Source organism: Apis florea, unplaced genomic scaffold, assembly GCF_048593485.1.
Source record: "Apis florea isolate Af1SG1 unplaced genomic scaffold, ASM4859348v1 contig_2839_pilon, whole genome shotgun sequence".
Taxonomy (NCBI): Eukaryota; Metazoa; Arthropoda; class Insecta; order Hymenoptera; family Apidae; genus Apis; species Apis florea.
Window position 1 is genome coordinate 1,161,051 of NW_028256653.1, and position 22,759 is coordinate 1,183,809.

Consider the following 22,759-nt stretch of genomic DNA (forward strand, 5'->3'; position numbering starts at 1 on the left):
CAATTTCAACATTTGCCATTCGACATTTTATATTACATTATATTTTATATAAATGCGTAATAATTGTATCCTATTACGTTAGAATATTGCAAATCATTTTGACCTAGCTACATCCTAACCTATATTTGAAAATTAAATTAAACTACGTCACAAAATTTAAAAATTTTCTATTTAATTCGTCTAAAATTAGAATCTTTTTTAATGCATAAAGTCTACATAGAATTTCCTTTCCTCTATGTAAAGTAATCATTTGCTTATAATCAATAATCTCGATTCACAGACGGCGTTCTAACGTTATCGGAATTAATTTCGGTTAGAAAAGCGGAATATTCTTGGTTTCAAGAAAACGACACCACAACGAGTGGTATTCTCGTATCCGCGAGATTGTAAATGATCGCTTTTACTCAAGCAGAAAAAGCATCCGTTTTTACTCGAGTTATTGGCAACTTGTTATTACGTTTACGACGAATCGTAGTAAATGGACGATCCTGAAAGCGACTTTACGCGTTGAAATTACGCGTCTTTTGTTGTACGAAACGTGCACGAATGTGAAATGATGGTTTCTTTTGCGATTATTTACTTCCTTCAAAACTGGAATTCACCGAATGGTATGTCGTTTATCGAGAATACTTCTGGTATGATATCGAAGGCGCGTAATTTAAAAACGCGCTTGCGAAAGAAAGAGTATAAAAATACGGCGAGAATTCCATTGCAATGACTGGTGGATCGACTCGAGGAATTAGAATGAATTAATTTTAATGTATAATTTTGCGTTGTTTTCTTCTCCTCCAGTGTCATCGTCAGCGATATGAAAACATTCTTTATTATATTACTTGTAAATTCTACTTTTATTTTTCACTCAAGTTTTTTTTTTATCTCTTGTATCGTGTTATTCGACTTGTAGTTACGAACTTGTATACTTTATGTTTGGTTATTTAATTATAATTGAAAATAATTTCATTTAATAAGATATTTAAAGAAAAATATTTACTATTTATATTTCATACTTTCTCTTTTTTCTTATGTAATTTTTTCATTTTTTAACGGACATAATATTTCACTTTTTCAAATTTTTCCTACCTCATCTTATAAATATTAATTCCGCTCATAAATTTTAAAACATTCCATCCATTATCCATCCATTCGCTTCAATCCGTTATTGGAACTAATGCAGTTTTTTTTTAGAACGAATGAAATTATTTTAGAAACACATATGCGAGTGGTTATCTTCTGTAATCGGGCACACAACGTTTTCTGCTTCAGAAAAAACGTCGTTCCGGTTATTAATCATTTGAGGACAAGTTGATTACAAAGCATCGAAATATTAACGTGTATTAAAACGATTATTAAAATTACAAACGGCGGTTATTAAAATTACATGGAACTACAGTAACCGAAGATTTAGATTGTTAACCCAATCCCTCTAGTTACAGTGTGACTAATAGGTATGAAATTTGCACACATTCACAAGCCTCGGTTAAAGGCGCCAGGTTGTTTGAATAGCGTAACAACTGCTTATTTATCTCCGTGCAAAAGCCATTCTTGTATTGATCGTTTTTCTTATATTTTCCTTAAAAATTATTTCCACGGGGGGAATATATTAATACGTTTCGTTATCACGCTTCGCGTATTCAACGATACGTACAATTTTTCTACAAATAGATAAAAGTTAAACGCGCGTTTAAAGGCTTGATACATAAGAATATAATAAGATAATATTGAAAATGAACGATATAGCAATTACTGAAAACATGCAAATGTTTATAGCAAAATTACTCACATTTATTACAGAAGAAATTAATTTTAGAATTAATATGCCATATAAATATCATTAATCACTTTTTCCTTATACTACGTACAAAATATCAAACGTGAAAATCCATTTCTTCTCCAATTCACTTCGTCCTACTTGCATATTTAAATTTGTAAAAACAATCCTCTAATACGTGACAAACATAAACTCACTGGATATATTTCCATCTTATACGATTAATATCCTAAACAAAATTCGAATATCACCCTTCAAACCATCCACCAAAACAATTCGCCCGACCCTAATTTATCCCCTAGAACCTATCCTTCCACAAAGTGTCCAATGTCCAGTTCCTAATGCTAATAAAACTTTCGAGAAAAAAGAAAGAGGACGCTCGTAAGAAAACTGCTCTGTTCTCTGACGAAGGAAATCCGTCGCACTCCGCGTCCTTGGGTTTCGTTTTATCGGTCCACCCACACCGTTTCCAGAACAAAATTGACCGTCGAAATAAATCTCTCTCTCTCTCTCTCTCGCGAGCCTTCTCTTAGAAATAAGGAGATCGCTGAATCAGCTTTCGAAGGGCAGCTGTGCTGCACCTCCACCTCCCTAAGTCTTTGTATCTGTGCAGGTTGGCAGGTGTTGAGACGAGATACATCTGCTATCCCGTGCACGTGTCTCTCGAGAAGGGATTCCTTCTCTGCGCGTTCAGGTATCCACGAACCTCTCCCCCCTCTCTCCCTTCCCCTGTTGAGTCTCTTTCCTGGGAAGATCTACTACTAGCGAGCTGATTGGCGGCGCAGAAGTTGCGCGCGCACGTGTGCGCGCGCAAAAGCCTGTGGAACCGGTGCGCGCCCTCGATCGGAACCACAGCGTACACGGTGTGTCGAGAAAAAGATTCCACGATTTAAATCATTGGAGCGGGGCCGTTTGATAAATTTATTATCGCGCGATAAATTTATTTTCTGGAAGAAGGCTCGTCGTTCGGTATATTTATTTATTTATTTGCGCGACCAAGATCTTGCGCGACGATGTACGTATAGGCAAGGTGTACGTATGTGCGGTGAAATGTGGCTCTGCTGGGAGATTGGGTTGGAATTAATGGCTCGGAGAGGAGCGAGAATGAGGGATGAGTTGGTGTGTTTGCGTTTTTTTTTGTCGATGACGTATCGAAAAATTGTTTATAACGTGTCATTGAACGATGCAATAATATGATAAATGGTTGGGTTGGTTGATTGTTTTTTAATTGGTAATAGCACGGATCGATTATTTCCTGGCGATACTTTTTAGAAGCTTACATTCTGGCAAAATAAATCTTAGGATTTATAAATACGATAAAATGTTATTATCCCATTGTGTTCATTTTCAAGAATTATTTTAGGAGATTATTTTTTTAAAATAAAATTATTCCTTCCTTTCCTCGATCCAACGTATTCCAAATGCGCCTTAAAAAAATATTCTCCACGATATAATACGATTATATAATATTCCAAATCTTCGATCTCTTTTCATCGCCGCATTTATTGCAGGAGAAATCTCGAAATCCCGTGTTTTTTTCGACACACCTTGTATACCAACAAGGGAACGAATCCCATCACCTGCTATCGCTTGTTGCGCGTGCGGCCAGGTGTCCCGAGAAAAATGGAAAAACGCAAGGAGCAAGGGAGATTAAGGCTCTCGATCCTTCGCCCGGGCTAATGATAGGGTTTGCCACGATTTTAACCTCCTTTTTTTCTCTCTCTCTCTCTTCTCCCCTCTTTTTCTTCCTCTTTTTCTTCTTTTATATATATATATATATATATATATATATATATATATATATATATATATATACAGATATACAGGCGCTCAATGTGTGTCCTATGTGTTACCCGGTCTTTTCACTTTTTGCCCAGTGGCCGGGCCGCGCATACATTGTGTGCTGCATATACATTGTACGCTCATCTGGTCGAAAGGATCTTCAACGAGAGATTGAATTCTTTCTTTATGGTCTACTTGTAGCTTGTGGCGGTTTCACGGGCTGGAGAGAAATTATTGCTTTCGATCGAACGCGTAAGTTGTCGAACGAAAAGCGTGTGAGAAAGTTATCTCTCTCTCTCTCTCTCTGGCGCGAAGAGTGGCTGAAAAAATTTCTCTCGCGAGTTAAACGTTTCTGAGATTGATTATACGCGCGTTGAGTGAAATTGGACGGTTTCTTTCTTCCCCCGAATTTTTTAAAAAAATTTTTTCCTCCCTCTTGAATAACCTCGATGAATAATGTAAATTCGATAAATAGTGATTTTTGTTTTTCCATTTTGATACTGGTTCCTCTCGTACATTTATTGAACTTTTCACTTTGAAAAATTACAAAAAGGTGTCGGTGAAAGGTAGCAGTTAGAGTCGATAAATCTCAATTTATTGCATGCAGTAGGATGATATATAATCGTGTTCCTTGTTGTGTCGTCTAACCTAAAAGTGATCGCGTTTCAATTTAATTCGATTCAATTAATTAATTAATTAATGATGATGCGTCTTCGATCGTCGATATCTTCGAAATATCGCTCTGTCGATCTCTCTTCACATTTATCTCGATACAATCTCCCAATCCCCTGATAAAAAAATAATAATAATAATAATAACACGTATTCAAAAAACTTCGTTTATTTAAAATTAAAAATTGAAAATATTGAATCTTTTTCTCACTGGAGAAAAATCTCTCCCGCTAATTACACGTTAAAAAGATCGAGCCGAGTGAAAAAGAAGAACAACGACGGCACACATAAGATTATAACACTTTGTTGTGTTTCACAATCTATTACGGATGGGAATAAAATGTATACATTGCGAAACACAAAACAAATACGATCCTCTCCAAGAAACAAAAAAAAAAAAAAAAAAAAAAAGAATCTTTCCACATTGTCCATTGAATTGTCGATCGATTGGTAAATAATATAATGCTTGTTTCTCCACGCCGCGTTTTCTTATTCTATTATTTCCCTTTTCTCTTCTCTCTCATTACTTATCGATTTCTAGACGCTTTACTCGATTACACAACCTTCCACGCCTGTTATTCCACTTTTTTCCTTTTCTTTTTTTCTTTCCTTTTACGCATTTTTAATGCCACTTTTACGCGTACAATCGATAGAACAGCGTGAAAAACAATGGGCATTAAACCGATCGATAATCGATAATCGGTGGAAGGAAAGGAGTCGAACGGCAAAAGTCGAGGAAAAGTTCGCTCTAACGCTTGAAAATCGATCGACTAGCATTCATTCTCGATCGAATAGAAAAAAATCGAACAGTGCCAAAAGGCCCTCTAACAATAAAAAAAGAAGAAGAAGAAGAAGAAGAAAAAGGAATCAAGTAATACAATCGAGAGAAAAAAAAAGTGAACATTCTGTATAATATAATCGTGTCAATAACGGCAGCAGGTGGTACGATCGATGTAATAATAATGGAAAAATGCAAATTAGTGTCTCACGCGACGCGAAAGTTGCATAATGCGACAAAGGTCAACGAGCGTAGCCTTGCGGTTTACGTTGAAACGGTGTGTCTGAATCGTGGTTCGAGGAAAACAAAACCCACCCGACGACTCGTTATTATTCCTTCCACAATTAAGACAGGTTATACAGTTAAAGGATGCGACGCGGTAAAATGTTCGTTTTTATTCTTTTTTTTTTTTTTTTTTTTTTCAAATTAACGAAGATAATCACGGGCTCGTCCCGGGGAACAATAGCTCGTGAAAGCGATCCATGAAGGTTTGCCGGAGCGGGAACATCGATTGGAGGTCATTAAGGGGGATGCCTGATGATGATGATGATGATGATGATGATGATGATGACTTTCTTCGGGTGCAGTGGTCGGTGAAACGGAGAACGAGACCATACGTAAACGTTGTTGTTGTGCACTGGTCGTAAATATTTAATACACTGCCAATAAAAAAAAAGACGTGGAATTATTATTTGTATATCGTTGTGTAATGTAATTCGCGTTTATTTTACTATCAATTCCACATATTGGAAACTTCTCTTTCAAGCGGATTTTTGAAGAAGAAAAAAAAAAAATTTACAATTGATGATAAGAGACTTTTTTCCGAGTTAATACTCGGAACGGGTTTCACACAACAGGTGTCTGGTTCCTTTCAATTTCGATTCGAGTGTTGTTGTCGGCTCCTATCTCGTTACTTTTTTCCTTTTAACTCTGGTTAATTTTGTTTGAAAATACAATTCTGAGATAAATATCAGAATTTTCTTGTTCAATTCGCTTGTTGTTGGAAACGTTCTCATTTTCGAATACGCACTCTCTCGAAACGTGCGTTGATCCGCAAGGTCACCGCACGATTCCACATTGATAATGGAGGAGGCGCAGGTACAACGAACCTTTTAAACCTTACTTCCTGACGCGCCTTGTTTAACGAAATAATCGTGTGGAAAGTTGAACAACTACTGTTCCCAATTTCCATAGCGGTTGGCTCCATTCGATGATTTAAATGGCACGTTTACACGAAGCAACAATACTTTGTTATAATATAACTTAACTTACGTGGACCTTGAAAGAGAATTGGAAGAATCATCAAGTTAAATTCTATGATAATTTTAAATTAATAGTCTAAAACATACATTGTCCATTACCTTTTTCTTTACAAATTTCGATGTTAATATAATAATAAATTTGTTATAATTATCGATAATGAAATTGTACGTAATATTCGTGATTAATTTTCTTCAATAATTGCTCTCGAAATAATTAAATTGGGAAGTAAAGGGGAAATTGTATAATTCGTACGCGCTTTAACGCTAAACCTACCGACATTTCACGTTATACCTATTCCTGAGAACCGTCAAATGACCGCTGCAAAAAAAAAACATTTGTATCTTAATAGAAAGAGATTTTAGTTAATTGGATATTAAACAAAATATTTTTCTGGCGCACACAATAATGTGTGATCGGTTATATCCACACCGAATTTTGTGTAAAGTCATATGGCGATACAGTAACTTTGTATAAGACAGAGAAATTCTAAAGGAAATTTCAAAAACGGTCATTTGACCGCGCGTGGTAGGTTTAGTGTTAAAAAGAAGCAATCGTTGGCAGTAAGTTTATTAAGGCAAGAACTCGAGAGCTTTCATCAGACTTCCGACGCGTAATCACGGATAAACGCTTCAACAATAAATAATTAAACGATAATACTTGAGACTGGAATGGTAACAGTAGCCGATCTTCTATCGTTTTGTTTGTATCCTGTCACGCTTATCTTCGTTTTATCAGCGACTTCTTCTCCTATGCATGAACCGCGCAGATAATTCGTACAGCCAGTCGCAAAAATTCTTCCCTTGCCGGTACAAATTTTCGTTGAAATATCTATATTTACAAAATTTTCACGTTCGATCCATCAAAATTTCGTACTCCAAATAGTTTTTCCTTGCCTTTAAAATTCCTGTATAAAAATTACCACGAAAAGAAAGAAATCCTCGATCTTAAGAATAAAGAAATAAGAAAGAATCGTTCAATCAAGAAGACGGATTAGAATTATACTTTCGACTGTGGATACGTTTATTCGTGCACGTAGGCCCGATACGCGAGGAGGAGAGTCGGATGCATCCTCCACGACGTCATCTCTTTGTCTCCTATTACTAAATCGCTCGTTTGGTATACCGCGACAAGACGCAAATGAGACGGTGGATAAATTAGAAGTGGCTGGCGACCCCTTAATTAACAGAAACAACAGAGCATCCTCGTATGAAATATGCGCGCGTTAATTGACACAAAGCGAACGAGGAGGGATCTCGGTGGGATTAATGCAAATGTCAAATGATGGGGTATTTTCACTCAACGAACGAAACGTTTCGTCTCGTGGATGGATACGCGGTCAATGATTGAAAAGAGAGTACGATGATTTCGAGACGATGATTTTAAAAACCACCTTTCTGAAATGGGGTAGATCGAGTGGAACGATAGATGGAAATTGTTACTTACTGTGGAAATCGAATGAGAAAATGAAAATTTGATAGCTTAACAAATCAATCTGATATTCGAAATTGTCGTTTATTGTATCGAGTGAATTTTCGTAGTTTAATAATTCCTCTTTTTAAGCCTTGCAATTACAAGCGCGTGTATGTCGATAAAGATCAAATTCTTTTTCGAGAGATGCGATGCAATAATCTGTGGATAAAATTTTTTTAAAAATATTTCATAATTCCGTTCGCTAAAACAGGACTCATCCGAGAGTCATCGATGTCGACGGGTTTGTGCAGCCTCATTATCATAGAACATGTCAAAAAAGAGGGGGAAAAAGAAAAGAAGAGTACGGTTCGGGCATTGTTCTAACGCACCATCGATATATTTCATTTCAGAGTCCTGGAACGCTGCACAAAGATGTCGGTGGTGCTGGTACCAAGGTCAGCGGAAAGACGGTCGGCGGTGTCGGCACTGCAACCCTTACCACGCTCTCTTCCATTAATAATACATCCAATACCAGCCGGAACAAGAACAATCCCGTATCTCAAGAGGTGAGTCGAATAGATCGTGTAATTTTTAGATCGACGCCGCCCGTGATCCATATTTTCACAATTTTCATCTTCCCCTCCGAACGTTTTGACATCGATTTTATATATTATTGAACTATTCGAAATTTCAACATTTTCAGATTTACGATTTTAATATATCATAAAAAGATATATCCATGGAAAGATCGATCGATCGATCGATGATTCCGAATGAATTTTTATGATTTAATTTTCAATTTAAAAAGTTGAATATTTTCTTTGCTATCTTTTTAATAATTTATTCATGATATAATCGTTGCTAAACGATATCGAGTATAAATTATTCGATATAGAGAGGCCGTGGTTTTAATTGCAATACGTGATCGAAATACACAATGGCATAATTCTGAATGGTATCTTACATAATGTCAGACGATATATGCCGATCAAATGTGAATAGATACGTTATTAAATACCAATACATTATTCGATATCTCGTTAAATACCAAATATTATCAGATATTGAAAAGGCGTCGCTTTAATTGGACGATGCTACGCATGCACAAAACACGCATCTTCTCGTTTAAGTGTTTAAGAGTTATCGACCCTTTCTAAGAGAGCATTTTACGTATGATGGATCTATCGAGTAATTGTGCCTTGACAATTAAATTTATGACTGCATTTGGTGAACGTCCGTGTTACTAATTGCATTTCCTGCTTTCCACCTTTTCTTTTTCTTCCTTCTCTCGATATCGTTGAAAGATTTACCTCAATTTTCTATTCTCTATTAAATTTAATCAGATTTATCGATTCCCACTCGCTCGTTCCTTCGAAACTTTGTCAAAGGTATACACGTCGCAATTGTTGCACACTGGTGAGAGCACAAATGCTGGTATTAAATACACTTACGCGTAAATGCGGTTATTAAAATTGATTGGCCATGAAAAAGTCGAGAGAGTTGTACAAGTAGAAGCACGATTAATCATCTTAATCAGGAGACGGACAGCCCATATACGTATATATAAATAATGGTAACTTAAAAATGGTAATTTTATTACATCATTGTTAACGTAAACAAATACGAATCGTGTCGAGCTCTAATTCTTCCTTTTTTTTTTTGTGATCGTGAAAGCGTTGCACAACTTTCCAACCTTCTCTAATAACCGAATGTTTTTTTTTTTTTTTTTTATTATATTCCTCGTGACACAGTTTCTTCACAGGTAAAAGCCTCTCTCTCTCTCTCTCTCCCCCCGCCCATTTACTCGACCATTCAATAATATTTTCGGTGGCGCAAGGTGATACCCGCAAAAATAATTACCCTCGACAGCAGCCCGTTGCTTTCGTTGCCATGCATACACACACATGCACGACCACGACGAAATCGAGGTAACTCGCCTTGACTCTCCCCACTCTGTTCAAAACTGGAACGAGCCAGAAATTCGACAACTTTCGATCGATCTCGTCGTATTAATAATCGTCGTCGGTTTCATCATCGGGCGACTTAATCGCGCGGCAATTAAGTAATATTCTCTCGTGCGATGATCATTTTCACACTTCCATTGTGAGGGGAGTGGAAAGGTTAAAAAAAAAAAAAAATTGGAGAGATCGATTAAAGACGCGGTGAAAAGTCAAGGATAATCGGAAAGATTATTATTTGTATCTTTTTCTTTTCTTTTGCTGCCGGCTAATTGTTATTATTATTGTATATTTCGAGGTACAAGTCTGTTTATCTAAATTCATTTCGTTTATTCGAACGAAACTTTTAGATTTTAGCTGCTGCAGAATCGCTAATTTTTCCATCTGCTAGATTTCAGAAATTTTACGAGATAAGATAGGGTTCTAATGATACAAACTTACAGATAATTCGTGCACGTCGCTTCTTCTGTAAATTCATTTTTATCCACAATAAAAATCGTAGATACAGCAACGGTGAAACTACGGTAATATATGAACTTGTAATAGTTCTACCGATAATTATAAATAGAACTGGACGTTTAAAAATCCTTATTACTTTTACGTAAGAAACAAACACGCATTTTTTAATTATATAACTCGTTCATGGGATATATCTTTCTAGATACATTTTCTAGCGTTTTAAGATCGTCGTTTTTAAGATTCCCAAATAATTCTTCTCCCTGCAAATTGATTCGAAATTTGAATGCGTGAAAATTTAGAAAAAAATACGTACGAGAAATTGTCTAATTCTCTCCATGATAATTCTTCCCCCTTGTATCGCTGATTTTAACATTTTATTCAATGAAACAGCATTTTTCCTTCAGCGATATTTCATCCGGTTCGATCGACTAATCCTCCTCTCCCGGGTCGTGCATATCGCTACACACGTTACATGTTTCTACGGTGACCTCGTGCATAGAGCTATGATTTCCAACTTCTGCTTCCGTCGCATCGCCGCCATTTTTTTTTTTTTCTTTCGTTCTCTCCTTCGCTCGTCTTATTTCTCTCCCTTCTTCGCGTATCCTTCTCGTCCTCCTCCTCTTTTTTTTTTTTTTCATTCTTTTTTATTTCTTTTTTTTTTTTTTTTTATGTCGCGGCGTTATTATGCGGCAAAGATGATCGAATTTCGTTGCGTCGCGCTTGTTGCGCAATTGAAGCCGACGCCGCCTTCGATCCCGAAGCGTAATTTTCAAGCATTCTGTTCGAAACGACGTCAACTGATTCGCAAAGGCGATGGTTTTTTTGCTTTCTTTGTTCTCATTCTTAACGATACTGCGTTTGTTGTTTCGTTTTGTTACTTTCTTTCTTTCTTTCTTTCTTTCTTCTATTTCTTTGATTTTTTTTTTTCTTTCTTTTGATTAATTGATTTGAGCTCGATACTTTGAGGATTTGTGATAAAGTATGTTCTTAGGATAAGTAGATTCTAGGGAGAGTAAATTCTAGGGATACCTAGATAAAGATTGGTAAGGTTAGCAGAAATGACACAGTGATAGATATCGGTTTCTGAGTGTGTTGAATAGGAATGGATGATATAAACTGTCGTTAATATTTCTTCCAAATTGATATCATATACACTTTGATCATTTCGAAATAAGCTAGTTCGACGAAAACACGAATCTAAACCTATCAGTTGTTCATTACTTTAATTCCAGATAAAAAGAACGAAATTTCAATATAATAACTTTTAATATATATACACACACACACACACAATTTCTAATTATTCCACGAGGAAGTACGAAAGGAAGTAATTTTCAAATTGATCGTAGAAAACTGATAAAATCGGGGATATCTAGGATCTCCTCGTCTTCTGTTATTATAAAATGTAAATAAATTAATTATCACTTTCCATCTTTTCAGACCTGTTTCCTTCGGATATAATTATTTTCTATATTTCGTTCTCGCGTATTATTGCGTATCTCGCGAACAAAGAGATTAAGACAGAGAGAGAGAGTGGGTAAATATCCAAGCATGATGCTGTTGCTCGCAGTGTGCGGTTTAATCGGGGCTCTCGGACTAATTCATACGTGAATTTAGAAAGTCCATTGCCGGGATTTGCATCTAATTGTTTCGCAGCTTGCGCAACTGCCGCGCGAAAGTCCCTAGCCTTCCTTCTCCCTTCCTCCCTAGTAGTTGTTCGGGGGGAAGAAGTGGAAAAGCTCATTCGTAATGGAGAAATAAATAAGGAAAGGCACAATAAAGCGAGCGAGACGTTGTTGGTGGATTAGATAACTGTGGTTAATTTTTGACTTATCGCCACGCTATTATGGAGTGGTAATAATAGTTTAATCGTAAATAAATTGTTAAAATAAATCGTGAATTTATTTGAAGAACACCTTTTTTTTTTTATTCATATTTATTACGAGTTAAATACGTACACTCTATCGCGACGAATGAATTTAAAAATAGAACTAGTTACTTTTTTTTTTATCGCTACACTAGTTAGTTTATTTTTGATATCGTATTAATATTCGAGGAACGACAACAAAAGTATTCGCGTGGCATGCGTGGTCGTATTAATAACACGCATCATCCTTTTGTGTATAGATGAACGAACTATACATTCTTTATTAGATATATATAAAAGAGACGTCACGATTTTTATCCTTTTATTATTTTTCCAAAAAAAAAAAAGAAAAAAGTTTAAAAAAATTGGTATATCTCCATGCTGTATAAAAATACACTTCTGTGATGTGAACGAGATTATAAAACTTTTCGATTAACAAATTTCTCGGTAGACCGCGTTCTCCTTTTTTTTTTTTTTCTTTCCTTTGATATCGAGAATTGTGTAGCGTGACGATGATAAGAACGCGCGTTGGCCACCGCAGATTGAGCAGATTACGTCGACGGTGGAGAGGAATTAATCGGAAAGAGTTGTCGTCTCCTTGAAACGTCGGACTGATACGTCATGCGATTCTCTTTTGTCTATTCGTGCAGTGTAGATCGTACTTACTTATATAAACGAGCAGAGATATTTTGTTTCTCGAGGTAGTAGCAGCAGCAGGTGGTATTTGCAAGTTTACAACTCGATGTTTTCTTTTTCTTTTTCTTTTTCTTTTACATTCTTCGTGGCCTATATCAATGGGAGAGAAAAAAGCGGACTTTTTTTAAAAGAATCCTACTTTTGCCGAGTGAGCCTGGGGCTTTAATAGTTTTGTAAACAGAATTAACATACATATTTATGCGCTTTCTACGTGCCACGTAGAGTAATACGGGACCCAGAACATATAACAATTATTCGATTATTTTACGAGGCGTTGATCACGTGATTTCACGAATTGAAGAAGAAAAGAGGAAAAGAAAAAAAAAAGTGGAATGTTCTTTATCTTCGATCGGTTCGAAAATGCAATCGTTTCGTATATCACTCGGCCATAAACGATGATGCACTTCCACTTTCCAAACTTTCCAAACTCGACGAACATCGGCATTTTGTTTCGTCTTATTTCAACCGATAATTCGAATAAGAATAGATACACGAAATAATGGAATTTTTAACACTTGTATCCGTACTTTTTCACCGGATAAATTTGCTCCATTTATAAAAGAATCATATCCTTTAAACTTGAAACGAATTTCATCGTTATAATCGAATCGTTATCGTAACTAAATACAAAAGAAAAAAGGAAATGCGGAAGAAAAGATGGTAAAGAAACTGTGATGACGACAGATTGCATCTTCTATTTTGATTATAATGCAGGAAAAGATTACACTGTCGACAGATTTTCAAATGACGGCACAAATGCATCGTATTGTAAAATACTTTCTCAGAGGTAAAGATATAACGACTTTGTTTCTTTTCTTTTCTTCTTCTTCTTCTTTTTTAATTCAATTCCTCGAAACGTGATACCACAACTGCAACGATACCGCAATTTTTTAACTACGTGTTACACGTTAGGTTGAGAACCACTGCGTTAGATAATGAACGATACAATATATGCAACAAATGGATAATTCGATTCAACGCCCGATTAGCTCGAATCGATGAATCATCGTGGAATTTTTATCCGGGTCTCGAAATCTGTCGATCGAAGAAAGAGTGCAATATTCGTTCTTGACGACAAAGATTATATTACGCAACGACGAGAAATGACTTATTTAGCGTGTCGATGAACGATCGTTTTATATATATAATCTCTGGAATCTGTGGATTGAATCGATTTCATTGTACGGCACGTGTAATATATCGATTAATTTTAGCATAATATCACGAGATTGTAAACAGATTCGTTTCTCAAATAAATAATACTAATAATAGAATGATAGTGAATGAAATTCAATGTTGTGACATCGATAAAAATAGATCGTCGATTAAATATACATATAGTACAGTTAAAGAACAGTTTCTTTGTCTACTTATGATAACGGTTTGATGAAATATCAGCGCCAAGAAAGAAAGAAATTAAATCGGTTTTCGATTGGAATTGATAGAAACAATTTTCCAAAATAATTGTTCAAGATTGTCTCGATAGTTTGTCGAAATTTTAAAGTGATATTTATACATCATTTAAATATGATTTGCTCAAACAAAAAATATAAATTACAGAAGAATAACTCGCTTGTGTTTTATTTCCTCTTTCAAGATTTCGACGAGCTGGACAACCAATAAGAAATCTTGAAAAATTAATTTTATACGAAATTTCGAGCAATCTCATACGTCTCATTATATAATTCAATCGAAACAGGAAAGAATCGCGGAGAAATCGTCGTAATTCTTTCCTTTTTCAAACCGCCAAATGATATTTACCATGACGACGAAACTTTTTATTATTTTAACCGAGATTTATCGAGGAACACGCTGAAACGCGTAGACCGGTGGACAATTGTCGCGTTAATAGACTTGTTGTGTTACACGCAGTGTGTCATGAGGCGTCATGCAAGCATAAAGAAGGCTTCGCGCAAAGTATAAACGTGCTTGCGTTGTAACCGGATCGGTTGGCATTGTATCTCGGATTTCGCGATAGTATAAATATGCTACCTGCAGGGCCGATGTTAACGATCCCTGGGGGCGAGGAAAAGTAACACAACGCCGAGCAATTCACAGCGCCCCCATCTAATCTCAACTGAGGCGAGAATTTTTCCACGAAATGTAAAAAAAAAAAAAAAAAAAAATATGGAATCACGATTAAAATAATAATTCAACGAAAAGTGTTGTTATAATTTATGTTACAAAAGAATTCACGAGTAATAAATTCTTTCGAGGTGCAAAGGTTATGTCGAACGAAATGGATGAAGAGGAAAGGCGTAGAGAATCGTGTTAACCTCGCATGGTATGGTAATTGGCACGTCGAAAATCATTTTCCTTTCCTTTACGAATTTAAAAGTGTACAATTTATTTCCTTTTTTTTCGAAATAGAGAAATTTAGAAGTCTGGTTCATCGAACGTTTTATTTATTTTTGTTGGAAACAACGTTGCACGGGGATTACGAAAATCGTTGGCTAATAATTTACCGGTTGCGCGCTTCGGTTGGGTTTCTCTTTAAAGTGGTGCATAACTTTGAATACCGTTGAATAATCATGGCGTTAAAATTGCACTGCGTCGTTATACCTACGGACGAGATACGACGACATACTTTTCGTTTGTTAAAACAAAAGGTTTCTCTCCGCGAACATAACCTAAAATTCTCTCCGTGTATTATTCATTAGACGAAGTTTGTAACGCGTGTAATCATAGTTTGCAATACAGTGAAGATACGTCACGGGAAATTATTATACGAAGAGAAACGCGTCACAATTAATCCACGTCTGCATCGTTGAATATCGATACAGGCATTAATCACGAAGCTTATAGACGTCGTTAAATTATTTTCCAATGTTATTTTTCTTTTCTCTCTCTCTCCTTCCTCTCTCCGCGTGGCGTATATACAAATATATATATATACGCTGTCAAGTAGTGCGTTAAAAATTGTAGGGTCTCGCGTTAAAAAAATGCTTCGTAATTGCTCATATGAAAGTATAATACTGACATAGAAAGTTAGAGCGCATATAGCGCTCGGTTATAATCGTCCAACTTTTCCTCTTTGTCTCGAGAGTCTCGAGGATTTACGAGTTGTATTTCCTTCCGTTTTAGACGTTTGATTTATATTTTCGATCCATGTTTACTTAGGAAAAAAAATTAAGTAACAATTAATTCCAGATATTGCGTTTCGAATATTTTCAATCGTGCATAATTGATTGTAACGTGAAAATTTTGGAAAACGATATTAAATATTATTAAATATACACGCGTATGGATTTTTCAATTTTTTCTTTTTTTTTTTTTTTTTACGGAATTTATGATAAAATAGAGATACGTATAATCGAATGCGATGGAAAGACTTCGAGTATAAAGACTTTTATATCGAATCTGTTCTCAACGCGTGAAAGAATTGATGCTATAAATATTCTAAAAGTTCCATCAACGGTGTGCGAAACATATATCACGACATCGTTTCAATTACTATGGTATACAACTGCAACCGCCGACCCTGAATGTCATAACATTCATCGAAACCATTAAGAATCCACTCTACGACCACGCTATATTTCTTCCACTTACGATAAATCATACCGTGTAGAATCGTACAAGGTTTTAAGGTTAATTTCCAATGTAAGAAATGTCGCACACTCGACACAGATACGACAATTCTGTTTTCAAAAGCAGCGAGATTCAACGAATAAGTGAATTACACACGTTACACGTATGCTTGTTGACCGATAGTGGACATTTCCTGCGGCAATGTTTGAAAATCACGGCCAACCGTTGATTAGCCGCTTTGCCGTCGAATTTCTAGGACCCTGAAAACGCGTAGCACGAGGCGTATTTTCTCTCCTAACCTATACAACGCGATACGTGTACGTACTTACGCGTGTGTAACATCGCCGTGCCACGCCGCTGTACCGTTATCTCCATACGCACTTTGACTTTATGCGCCCGTGCATATGTGGGTCTCTCGCGCTTATAGCTATGCTAATGGAGATATCCATTTGTCCAACCGATTATAAGGCCGCGTACACGAATCGTCGGGCGAAAGTCTCGGCACCTCCGTTTAAGAGACTTGGTATCTCGATTTCTGGTGTAGGTACATAGTTCGAATGGATCGTTCAATTTACGGTTTCCTTTATTTTATTTGACGGTTGGTCAAAGCGTCAGTTGTTCGCGTGTCGCGGCGACGGATCGAGTGAGAGGGCTCTCTTCGAGCGCAAATAGGTTCTGCGCATGCGTGATACCTTGTCACGTGATACACAATATTTCGTGGCGAATATTAATTTAGGATCGATATATAGAAGAATGATTATCACTAATTTTTTTTTATACTTTTTGCCTTTTATAGTAGTGCATAGTATTTTGTCTTCTTTATGTTCAAATTATAATGTTCGTTGTGTTGTGCAATGGAATTATGAAGGTTGAATTCGATTCTTAAAACTAATTGTTGTTTAAATGTTACGTGATCCTTGCACGCATAGCAACAGTAAATCTACGAAATAAAATTATACAACGTAGAAACTCTGTTATTAAACTTGGTAATCAAATATTGATCTTCTGTTTCGATTCGAGCAAGTCTTGAATTAGATACGAAGCTGTGCAATCATCGTCGAACATTTGTTTGATCACTGGTAAATAATAAAATTGGGTTATTGTTAGATCGATAATGATTTATCGATACGTTTATCTTTATTATCCGAAAAATTTAATATGAAGATGATTTCGATAATAATTTGGGTTGTTGAGAAATTTTTCTTTCTTTTTTTTTTCTTTTTCTTTTTCTTTTTCTTCACGAATAAAGAAAAATCTTAATCGGGAAATAATTCGAAATAGTCACAACGTGTAAGTATGATGACCAAGAATTGTAGTCATACACAAGGAACGTGTGTCACGTAGTTCGTGATTCACTTAGACGGAAATAGGTTTTGAAAGGGTCTTCGAAAGTTGATTTGTAGTTATGCATCATTGACTTCACTTAAATATGCATTACGTTGATTCGAATTGTGTCCTTTTTACTCTTTTCAATAGATTTCTTTATCATCGCCGTGAATACACAATCACGTGATGATAATGATAATGATAAACTCTATGCTCACTATTCGAAATGGAGAATTTTCGAAGAATTATTCATGAAATGTGCATTCCTTCATTGACCTTCTCTTTTTTCATTTTTCTAATATAGACATTTTAAAATCTATATCTTTATCTTTCATTGTTCATTTGCGTTAAAAAAATAAAAAATTCACAAATATTCGCATATATTTTTATAAATTTATTCCAACAACAAAATAAACGAAATAGACGAACACGTTATACGTTCATTATATAAAATGAAATTAAAAATAACTTTAAACGTATCTAAAAGTATTAAACATCTTCGTATTTTACAAGTCCAATCAACTAATAAGATTCAGTTATGTATAACATGTTCCGTTACAAAAAAAAAAAAAAAAAAAAAAACAAACAAGAAACCAACGAGCGTCTAACAAAGTCGATCCTGCAAAGCACACACGCCCATTTGTAATTGCCTCGCAACAGTGTGCTTGAAATCGAGCGTGCACATCTCCTCGAGATTAGCTTGGGTTGGTTCAAACTGGTTGCGTTTAGATAGATCGGCAGGGGAGGCAAAACGATTATTAATCGCGCGAACGATCGAAAATTACTAATTCGATAGAGACGTTTATCAGGAAGTGGAATCACGAGGAGGTTCACTTGTAATTGCGCGCGCGATGGACGTCATGCGGGATACGTCCAGATACAAATCACAATTACGCCTTTGTAAACGTCGTTTTGATGCCGGTAAGTGGCGGGTAAGGCATGTGTGGTCTGACTGACAAAAGGACAATGAACCGTGTTGGTAGCTCCGTGGCCGTCCGGTGCGCCGAGATAACCAGTTTTGGTTATCAACGAAATTATCCCTCGTTGTTTGTATCCGTATTTCACGCAACTTTATTTTCAGACAGTGTGTTTGAACTTTGTGAGCGAGGCAGGAAATTTCGTTAATCGCGTATTTTTCCCGTGCAATCTTTCTTCTCTCTCGTAAATTCGACAAAGATCGGCATTGTTACCTTGGCCTTTCTTTGAGTCATATTCAAATATAAATAGGAAATATGGTTTTCTGTAATGCATTTTATTTTATTTCAGAGAATATAAAATTACACACGTAAATAACGTGTAAGGGTAAAATTATAATCAGGGATAAGTGCAATTTTCAATTCGCATTATGGGGAGTGAATCGAAACGTTGCTGCAGCGCCGATCGAAAAAATTTACTTACAAAGTGTCAATGCATTATTCACGATAACCAGTTTCGTTACACGACGATTTTCTTCTCAAACAATATTCCATCCGCTCGAATCGAGAGAGAGAGTACATCTGCTGAGTACTCTATTCCATTAAACGAAGTAACATCGTCGGAAATAAAAGATGCATGAACCCCCTATCCCCTTTCTCCCGAGGCAACCTTCTTATCCGATCAATTCGAGGCAAAGATTAAACCCGCATTCGCCTCTGAAATCCTTCCACAATCGTTCACCTCCTCCCTCCCTTCTTTTCCAGTTGAAAAAGAAACGAGAGAAACAGAGATAACCGGAAGAGTCAAAGAACCTTCAGGTTTTCGCATTTAATGAACGCCAAGTGCTCGAATAAATGACATCGATTCTCGTTCAACGTGCGCACCACCGGGTCAAGTGGTTCACAGTCCGAGAAAAGAAAGGAGAGTGGTCCGCTAATTAAAGGCGAGGAGGACTCTGGTTCGCGACCGTAGTGCCATCTATCGGCCGATACGGCTGAACGCCTCTCGAAATTGCATCTTCCTATATCCACTTCCCTATCGTGTCGTTATTAAAACTTGTCCCATAAATCTTCACCAGTTTGAACGTTGCTTCGGCTCTCGTCATTATTCGATAATTGCAGTTTTTGCGCGAATCTTGCGCTATGAGAAAGGCCACGTAACTGGCTGTTCTTTCGTGATCGGAACAAGTAAGACTTGTGGAAACCACGATGAAAGAAAGATCGTGTATTTAATTTCGCCCCACCTAGATCATAGATGCGGTCGCTAGGGCCACGCATGCGTCCCGTTACTCTTCAACGGTTCACAGGGTTAATAGATCCATTTCGATAATTCTATGCCTGCTCGTGAAGGCAGGTAATCCTGGAAACGTGAAATTAATACTTTCTCGATGTTTTTTGCCTGACTATGAATAAGGAAAATACGGCATTTGTTTGTGTACAATATTATACATTTGTATGAACACAACGGAGGATAAGTGATTTTATGTATTCCAATCGATTCACCGTAATAGAAGTTCACCGATTATTATTCAAATAAGTGGATTTAATTATGTATATAGTTAATTTTTTAGTGGATGTTAAAGTTTATTTAATTAAAATTAATCGTTTCATATTCGTTATTGAGGGAAATACAATATTAGAAATTGCTGTTTTCGTTTCATTTTTTAAATGCATCGCAAATGAAAATAAATAGTATCGAGCGTGAATGAAATTGAGAGGATACAAATTGATTAGATAAATTAATGCAGCGTTTTTATCGTTGGTTTTTCGTTGATGAAAGTATCGTGTCACACGTATCGGTCATATTCCTGATTAAAATGAGAGAAAACATAACACAGATTGGAGATCGTATTTACTTATTTCATAAGTATAAGATTATTATCACTTGTTTAAATGATTAAATATTATTCAAATAAAATCGTGCTCGATATCGAAAAAAAGTTTCAACAATTTGATCAGAATCTTATAAAACAAAAATATCGTTAATATATTAACCTTACGATTTGTTGAAAATAATATCTTTCGTTATGAATTTCTAAATTTCTTCCATCAAATTTTTAACTAGAATTCCAATCAAGCATGATCTTTTTCCCCTCTTATTGAAAAATCAACGATACTTCTTACGTAACGACGCGTAGAAACTGCGCCAACGCTCGTTCGTATCGATGCCACTTCCGGTAGCTTGTATTGGAAAAAGAAAGAATGAACGAAGGAAAGAAAGGCCGTCACGTGACTTCCGTCGACTCGTTTGCGCGTTTACACGGCAAACAATGCGCATTTCTATACGCACATCTCGATGCATACGAAAGATGTGTTTACGATCTGCTGCTCGCCTAGGCGATCGTGTTTGTGTTTGATCCGATGAAAACATCGTAATTTTCATCAGTTTTGCTGATGAATATCGACGCGCAATAAATTATTTATTAATTTTACGATCAATAAATTATTTCGATTTCAACGTATCATTTTCGTTAAATAAATTGTAATAGATTTTTGTTTGAAAACTTTTCTATTTTTAACCATTTTTTAGACAATTGGAAATTAATTTTTATTTAAATTTTTTGTGATTTTGAATATTTTATGCGTAATAGTGTAATCGATAAGAAAATTTAATAATAAAATTTAATTCAACGTAATATTTAATAATGTTTCATCAATCTTATCGAGTTATTTACAAATTATAGATACATATCCAACATTTTAGAACGAAATATTTCCATAAATGCAAAATTTACGAAAACACATAGACACTGTTATCATTATCGTGTTTTAACTGGCCTCGATTCTTTTGAAGATTGATATTTTTCTAATCAAAATGTAAACGAGAAAGAAAAAGCAAATGGTGTGTTAAGATAATTTATTATATTTCTGAGAGCTGATAAAATATATTAATTTCGAAAAGTTCGTTTACTCTTACTGTATTTTTTTTTTTTTTAAATTTTCAATCAGATTCAACACTCACAACTACGAAGTTCTACACGATATTATGGTATCATTAATTGGATTTAACGATGCGGTTTAATGATTTGACAAACCTCCATATCGCTTTAATTTTATCGGTTAATTATCGACGAGGAAGAAGCGAAAAGATAAACGATAATCATCAAATTTGCATTCATTTTATCCTTAATTCAAAAGTGTCTTGAAATATCCACATGTCGGAATTAAAAGTCATATTCTTTCGTCGAACAATTTATTAAATCGTTTGGCAATAAATATTGCTTTCAGATAAGCAATATTCATCAACTATAAATCATTTTAAAATGAATATTTTTAAGTAGAGATAAAAAAAAAACCGTTTAAATGGATACACTTTTGTGCAATCATTTTTGTATAAATTTGTTTACTTTTATAACAAATTTTTAATACTTCTTTTTCTGAACAATTTAATTAAATTCGAATTGTACATACACAATTTTTCTTAAATCAACATTTTACATTTAAAATTGTTGCTTAAGCTTTCAAAATATAACTTCAACGTATCATCGATTTATGTAACCTCTTCCATCAAACATCACAATTTTTCTATATTCACACATATAGAGTCAATGTTATAATCTACGAAATTTCAGAAAACTATGAACAACATTTCAATTTAATATTCCTCGATTTGGAAAATTAGAAGTAAAGTTGGGATTGAAAACACAGTTTAGAAAGAAAGGGTTGATCTAAGGTGCTAAGTATCGAAGGGATCTCGAGAGAAATGGTAATTGTCATTAGCAAGCATTTATTATAACATTTTTCGGCTTCGAACAGCACAAACGTCTTCCGTGTCAAGGTGATCAGCCTTGCTAATATATTTTTTTCCGAAAATCGGCGACTCAGCGTTTCGAGACACCGATGAAGACACGTCGTGTCGTTCCAAAACTGTGTTTTCTGCAACGTCGTGATGCACGGAAGTGGGTCAGTCAGCGAATTTCTTATCACTTTGCCGATTGTATTGTGAATTTCAATATTGTGTGGATATACGAACGACGAAAATACGATTATTCAGTATTAGTATTTATAGATTGACAAATCATTATTATGTTAAAATCGACGATGTTTTACGTTGAAATTAGTTTCTCTTTTTATTTATTATAAATCCACGTTATTTAAAATACCATTTTGAATTTTAGTATCGATGCTGCTTATTTTATTAATGGCTCCATCCGTGTCATTGATGAAAGTAAAATTGCCATTATGCTTTACAACGTTGGCATACATATCGTTATATACGTATATGTGTGTATCGCTGATGATGAAATTAATTAAGAAACATTCATTAATTTAATCATTTTCTATATACATTTACATATATGTATGTTATTATTATAACGTTTGTCATAACAATTCT

At 35.4% G+C, this 22,759-nt stretch overlaps 1 protein-coding gene across 2 annotated transcripts in view; it reads left to right on the plus strand.

The window, feature by feature from the left end:
* LOC100863102 (uncharacterized) overlaps positions 1-22,759 on the plus strand; it is a 226,362-nt gene that overhangs the window by 173,022 nt on the left and 30,581 nt on the right. For both annotated transcript variants that reach the window (XM_086907380.1, XM_086907379.1), the window contains one exon: positions 8,083-8,238. In XM_086907380.1, the coding sequence (XP_086763506.1) occupies positions 8,083-8,238 (156 nt within the window). The remainder of the gene's footprint in view (positions 1-8,082; positions 8,239-22,759) is intronic.